This window comes from Corvus brachyrhynchos, unplaced genomic scaffold, assembly GCF_000691975.1.
Source record: "Corvus brachyrhynchos isolate BGI_N302 unplaced genomic scaffold, ASM69197v1 scaffold671, whole genome shotgun sequence".
NCBI classification, from domain to species: domain Eukaryota; kingdom Metazoa; phylum Chordata; class Aves; order Passeriformes; family Corvidae; genus Corvus; species Corvus brachyrhynchos.
Window position 1 is genome coordinate 132454 of NW_008236441.1, and position 7103 is coordinate 139556.

Consider the following 7103-nt stretch of genomic DNA (forward strand, 5'->3'; position numbering starts at 1 on the left):
GGGGCCCCGGCCCGGGCGGTGCCGGGCAGCAGCGAGGCTGCGCAGCCCCCCACCCGCACCCCCACCCGCCCCGGCAGGAGCTGAGCCCCTGAACTGGAGCTGACAATAAAAACCCTTCTCCTCTCACCCGTGTCCCAGCCTCTCTGTTCCAAAACGCGGCATGGGCGTGTCACCCCCAAATTTGCATGGTCGCCATGGTTTTCTGCCTGCTCTGGCAGTGTGTGCAGCATGAAGCACTTCCCTCTCATGTTTATCCCCTCACACCCCAAAAAACACCCCAAAAATAAGCCCAGAGGACCCTTTTCCCAGGTCTATCCCCTGGGGTCCCACAGCGTGTCAGCTCCCAGGGGTGCCTCCAACACCTTCGTTTCCATGAGCTGGGGCCAGAAACAGCCACCCCATTTCATGGAGCTGGGATCAGAAACTCTTGGGGAGCACATGATGCTCTATCCACCACGCTGCCATGGCCCAAAAACTCAGAGGTTACTGCCCTGCGGACAGGGAGAGTGGTGCTGCCTTTGGAGAGAGCACAGGTGGGATTTTGTCCTCTGCCATCCATGGTGAGTTCCCACAATGGACTCATTATGTGTAAAGGGGAGGCCCAGCAAGACACAGGGCACTGTGATGCCACATGTTGGCCTTGGCCCCATTCTGGCTCGGTGACTGCTCCCAAGGATGGGCTGTGACCCCTGTAATGGGGTGGATGGGGTGAGGAGAGCACTGGCTCTGGTCCCTGCCACCTCCAGGCTCCCTGTGGTTCCCGAGGTGGACATGCAGGACAGGGAAAAAACCCAACAAACCTCTAGGGCAATATTCTCTTTATTTGCAGCCTGGATGTAAAACCACCAGGATCTCTGCCTTGGGAAATCAAACCCTCCCTTCTCAGATGGAAAGGGAGATGGAGGAGGTGACAGCTGGGGGTGGGGGGAATGTCACCAGTCAGGGTTGGTGGCAGTGTTACTGGCAGCTCGTGCTCTTCTCTGGAAACCGGGAGCTGGGGAGAAGAAACCCCTGTGCTTCATCTCCTGGCTGAAGATGGTGCTAAAGGGTTGAAGAGGCCCCATGCACCAGGATGGGCTCTGAACTGGCTTTGAGAGGGAGGGTGGTCAGGCTGAGCTGTCCCTGCAGTTCTGAGTCCTCCCGTGCTTTGTCGCTGCCCCTCGTGGAGGCCGAGCCCAGGCCTGCTGAGTGTGGAGTGTCCCATCCTCAGCTCCGGCAGCACCTCGTCCTCGCCCCGCTCGCCCTCAGGTCGACGGTCGACCTGCCATGTGGGGATGGCTTGGATGCCTTCTCTTTTTCCCTCCTCAGGAGCTCTTGGACTAGGAGGAAACACAAGGCAAGTAAGGGCTCTTTTCTCCTGCCAGAGGCTGGGATGCACCCCGTGTCCCACCCCAGGGGACCATCCCACAGTTCCCAGAGCAGCTGAGCTGGGTACACCACTGTGCCTCGATTGGATAACAATGCAAAATAAAATCGTGGCTCTGGGAGAAGGCCTGAAAGCCATCTCTGACACTGGAATATCCTGGGATGGATCTGTCCATCCTTCTGCCTTAAGGGGTGGCGCAGGCTGGTGGTGCAGGCTGGACTGGCTGGGAGGAACATCTCAGTGACAAGTAGGAGCAATGAAGGGGGTGAGCTTTTCAGGGGCTTGGGACCGTGGTTCACCTGCCTCTGGTCTCACCCAGAGCCATCCCAAAACTCACCTACGCACATGAAGATATCATTCACTTGATGGTTGGATTTTGCAGATGTCTCCATGAACAGGAGGCCTTTTGTTCGTGCAAACTCTTCCCCCTCCTAAGTGGAGACAAGCAGAGTTATTCCCCTGCCCCCTCTGGGGCCGCTCGTTCTGTTTCATGGTGGTGTTTGATGGTGGCTCAGTAATTGTATGGGGACTTTGGAGGTGTCTGAAAACCTCTTAAACTCTTGGCTTTCCTTGGAAATTTTCCTTGGATGTATCCCAATGCTTTCTGTGAGGAGTGATGAGGGAACCCCAGGCACTCACCTCGGTGGTGACCTCTCGCTCAGCAGCAAGGTCTGTCTTGTTGCCCACCAAAGCAATCACAATTTCATCGGGAAGGAATTTCTTTTCCAGCTCCTCCAGCCACACCTTTGCTCTGCTGAATGTTTGCTGGAGAGATGGAGACAAAACCACCCAGTGATCTGGTTTTGATTTAATCCCTTTGTTTCAGACCAAGCTGGTTGGGTGGCACTAAACCAAAGAGGGTGAAAGAGATGTGGTGGGGAGGTTCTGATTGCCCTTCTCAGGGAAACAAATCACCAGCCCTCAAACACATTTAGGGACAAATCACCCTTGGATGGGGTGCATGGCAGCAGAAATCAGCCCTGGGTGGTGGCATGGTCCTGCCAGGGGCCTTACCTTCTTAGCAATGTCATAAACGAGGAGGGCAGCATGGGCATCCCGGTAGTACAGGTGACAGACACTCTGGTACTTCTCCTGGCCTGCCGTGTCCCAGATCTCAAACTTGACAGTGGCCTCGTCCAGGTTGAGTGTCTGTGTGAAGAAGGAGCCTGCAGGCAAGATGCAGGGTGTGTGTTCACTTGGAGCAAGAGCAGGGAGCTCAGGTCCCCTGACCTGAGGCCAAACCCATCCCAAGGGTCAGTGATGATGTTCTAATGCACAGAATCCGGGGGGAAGGGGTACTTCTTGTGATCACTGGCACTGGGCTGACATGGCCCTTCCTGGCAGCAGATTCGCGTGGATGACACCAGGTTTGATGTTGGATAACTCTGAGCCTTGCAGAAGAGCCCCCAGATAGAGAGACAGCTCCACCCAGCTGGTGGGCCAGAGCTCTGAATGGGAATATCCACGGAAAGGGCTCCCACTGGAGGAGAGCCTCCATCCCTGCTCCTGAGGAGCAGATGGCTGCTTGTGGACCAGCCAGGGACAAGGCAGAGGGACAAGAGGAGAAGTTCCACTTTGCTCTGCTCCACCAGCTGGCTCTTCAGTACAGGTGGGATCAGAGCCTCCGTGCCTGCTGTGCCTTCTTAAGGCAAAACCCAGGTGCGTCACGTGAAATTAACTTATATAATGTCTAGGGGCTATAGGACTTAGGCAGGGGGGATTGAAACTAGGTGATCTTTAATGCAAACTGTTCTAAAAGACCCTCCTGGGGTGCCTGAATAGCTGGGAGGGCAGCACAGCATGCAAAGAGGTGAGCTGCACAGTTTGAATCCCAGGGTTCACTCATTCTGCTGCTCGCCTGCTTCTAAAAAGCAGCACTAAGCCAGACTTGTGTGATGCGGCTTTTCTTGTGGCCTGGTGCTGAGGAAAGGGGCGGCAGAGATGTGAAGAGCGAGGTTCTGGCTTTTGGGCAAATCTGCATCATGTTCCAGAGTGGGTCTGTGCTACTGCAAGATAGACCAAGCAGTTCTCCTGCATCCCACCCTGCTGCAGGGAAGTGCATCAGGCCTGGCCTCTGGCCCAGAGCCTTTGAGCTGTTGGAGCCGCTCACTCACATCCCACGGTTGGCAGCAGCTCCCTGAAGTCGTTTTTCACGTATCTGTAGGCCAGGCTGGACTTCCCCACGGACATGCTGCCCAGCAGGACCACCTTGTACATGTAGGAGGGACGAGGCCCCTCCGGGGACGTGCCCGGTGTCACTGTCAGTGCCATGTCCTGCAAGGAAACCAACTCTGTTCAAGGCACATCTGCAAGTGGCCCCAGGATCAGCTGAGCCGCCTGCAGCAGCTCCAGCACAGCAGCAGCAGGGCAGGTGGGGCTTAACTTCGAAACAGGCTGGAAAAAAATCCTTAATATCATTAATTGCAAATTTAATGCGTCAAAGCATCCGCCACTGTCAGTTACGACCAGAAGGTGGAGATGTTTAGGAAGAAACTGGATGCCAGAAGCCTCCTTGGATGAAGGCAAGGAGACTGGTGCATCTCCTTTAAGGGGACAAGCTGGAGGAATTTCCTGGCAGAGGGAAACTCCTTCTGGCTATGCTTTGCTCTCCAGCACACCTCCTTCCCCAGAGTTCCGGTGAAGAGCTCAGGCTGATGTCTCACATTTATCCTGGTTAGAAGTTTTATCAGGAGAGCCTCAGGAGTGAGAAGCCCTGGCCTGAGCAGCCCTGAGGAGCAGCAGCACACAAATCAGATGGCAAATGCTCCTGCACCCAGGGTAAAGACCCCCAGGCAAACCAAGCACCTGGAGTGCCACCCCCATGTCACCCTAGGGTGTGGCTGGGGCCACTCCGTGCCCAGGGATGGCAGGGAAACACAGACCCAGTGACAGTGATTGCCTCAAACCTGACCCGAAGAGAGCTGCTGCAGAGCCTTGGCTGTGCCCTGGGCAGAGGCTGGTTGGCGGGAGCCCTCCTGGGTGGCCCGTGCATCCCCTCCTCCCAGCCCTGAGGTCAAGGAAGTGCCACTGCCCCGCTGCTGGTGGGGACTGCCAGTGCAGGGCAGCAAATAACACTCTGCCTTGCTTTGCCCTGGTTCCTCCTTGCAGAGCTCCTCCTCCGAAAACACTCTGCTCATGTGAGCAGTTATAAAGGAGAGAGGAAAGTTCATGGGGTGTTGGACCGAGCAGGATGCCAGGGTGAGCACTGCTGGAATGGGGGGCTTCTCTCCATGTGGGAGAAAGCCCTGGTCAGGCAGACAGCAGGGATCTGCAAGATTTATAAGGAAGATTTGGTGCAATTTCTACCTCAGGACCTCAGGAATCTGGCTGTGGAACTTGGCTGGCGAGCAAGAAGTACCTTTACAAAGACACCTACAGCAGCACCAGCAATGGAGCTCCCTGCTCTCTGCAGCTCCCTGCCCTGACAAAAGCCCCTTGTTCCTGTGAGCTGCTCATCCCACGTGTCTCCCTTATTTTGCCTGTCCTCCCTCTGCAATCTGGCAGGCTCCAGACCTTTAACTCTTCATTAAGGCTGCCATTAAGAGTGTTCCTTGGCTGAACCCAGGCCTGTGTCTTTACATCCAAGTAGTTTTTCTGCTGGGTGAGATGGGCTCTAATCCCCTTAAAAAACACAGGTAACATCACCTCCCCCAGCTCATGCAGCCCTGTGATGAAGAGCAGGATCACAGTTTGTGCAGAACACCTAGTTAGACATATTTTTCAAGCAGGAAAAAGATAAGCCCTGCGGCACAGCAGAAATGTGCTCCTTACGGTATTGATTGCATACATTTGCCTCTTTGTAGGCTGGAAATAAGGCTGCCATCCATTCTGGGCAGTTATTGTCAGTGATAAGCCATAAAACTCTCTAAGGAAGCAAGAAGCTACTTGAAAACCACCCAGGATTGTCTATATTAAACACAGATTCTCATCATTTCCCTCTGCTGCTCTCTGTTCAACCTTAGAAAGTTGGGTTGATGCTGGAACAAAACTCACCTGAGATTTACTGCAATGAGCTTTGCCAAAGCTCACTTGAAACTATTTTTTCCCCATGTTAAGAGGCAGAGGGTGAGTCTCCCTTCCCACCTGAGGAGGATGGCAAGGAAGCAAAACAAGTGGCTTTGTTCCCATTCAATGGAAAACAGGATTTAGGGGGAAATGGTGGTGGGGTTGCCCTCTTTTTTTTATTGGAAAAGGAGAGTACAAAGTAAAACCCTGCCCCTTGCTAGATAAGGGGCTATGGGAAAAGCATCCAGATATCTCCTGTGATCAATTTGGAGAGCAGCCTGGGGAACAGCTGAGGTGATGCAGGTCCTCTCCTTGTGCCAAGAGGCCACACTGAGGGGCAGGGAAAGCTCAACCTGTTCATATCCAGTATAGTCAGAGAAAATAAACCAATTTATCTTCAGTCAGCTGTAAAAATCCTGCTGATAGATTTAGTCTCCAGATACAGCTTATATTTTGTGGCAGTTGTGTCTAACAGCAGATATTAGGGACAGGCTTGCTTGATTCTACACTTACCTTGAAGGTGAGTTCCCGAACAGCCACACCACCAATCGTTTCTCACTTCCTAACAGAGGATTAAACATTGCTGCACCCAGGAAACTGTGTTCAGCATCTTTAACCTGGGCTGGAGGGATCTTGGTGTGTTTATCGTTGGGGATAAGCCTTTTATTTCCAAAGGAAAGCAGTAAAAAAAGAAAAGTCATGCATACCTTTGGGGATGGAGTCAATGACAAGTCTTATTTAAAACTCTGTTTAGCTGCCTGGGAAATTAATGTTGTTTAAGTGTAATGATGTCTAACTGGTGTCTAAGCTTTTCTAGGTCCTAAAACCATTAAAGCCATTTGCTGAGTCTCCACAGAGGTGCAACAGTGATCCAGAACAACAATTAATAACCACCTCAGAAAAATTACAGGACTTCAACACCTAACTGTGTAAGTCTGCAGTATTTAACCCTGCAGGTTTTGGACGTGATACTTAGGTCCCTTCAGATTTAAATACTTAATTTCCCCCCCACACACACGAGGTAGTTGTCATGCACCTACCTCCCCAGTTAACTTCTATCATTCAGCTCAAAGCTCTCCTCTGTTTTTGGGAGCCTCCTCCTACCTGCTTAAGCTCCGGCTTAAGTAGGAGCACGGCCACTCGGAAAGTTCACTTAAGCCAGGGTTACCACGGGACGCAAAAATCCCAACTGCAAGGACTTAATGTGTAAATATTAGATTTACACTGTGATGATTTCTCAGAACAAACAGCTCCCCTCAAAGCGGAGGGGAAGGGAATAAGGATCATTAACCACGCAGGGAAGTAAGGCAGCAATAAACGGGACCGCCCTGGGCTGTGGGAGAGACCGGGAGCTCTGCTGAGACCTTCACAACAGCTCTGGGAGGATGGGGGCAGGGCAGAGGGCTTCCTAAAACCTCTTCTCTTGGGCAGGGATTCACTGAGGACCGTGCCACCCTTCGTGCACCCTTCGTGCACCCTTCGTGCCTTGGACGTGAGGCTGCTCCCGTGAGGATGAGTCTTTCCGGAGCTTGCCTGGGAAAGGCACCTTGGAGAGGGCGGGTCGGGGCTGGGGGCCTGCCTGGTGAGGAATTCCTGAGCAGAGGATGCCTTTACCTTCCCGGAGCCTTGCTGTCCTCCCAGGGTTCCGGTCCGTGTGTCAGGGGAGACGGGATGACGGCCCCATCCGTGTGTTCGAGCCTCTCCGTGTCGGGAGCAGATAAAACCGAAAGCG

At 53.3% G+C, this 7103-nt stretch overlaps 1 protein-coding gene across 1 annotated transcript; it reads right to left on the reverse strand.

Moving 5' to 3' along the window:
• Nucleotides 1–803: 803 nt before the first annotated feature.
• Nucleotides 804–7097, reverse strand: RAB17 (RAB17, member RAS oncogene family). The gene is made up of 6 exons (XM_008643555.2): nt 6986–7097; nt 3481–3640; nt 2381–2532; nt 2006–2131; nt 1704–1797; nt 804–1319 (listed from the first exon to the last, which is right to left on the reverse strand). Exons 2-6 carry the CDS (start codon nt 3635–3637, stop codon nt 1207–1209), a joined length of 642 nt encoding a protein of 213 aa, XP_008641777.1. The 5' UTR covers nt 3638–3640; nt 6986–7097; the 3' UTR covers nt 804–1206.
• Nucleotides 7098–7103: the final 6 nt, after the last annotated feature.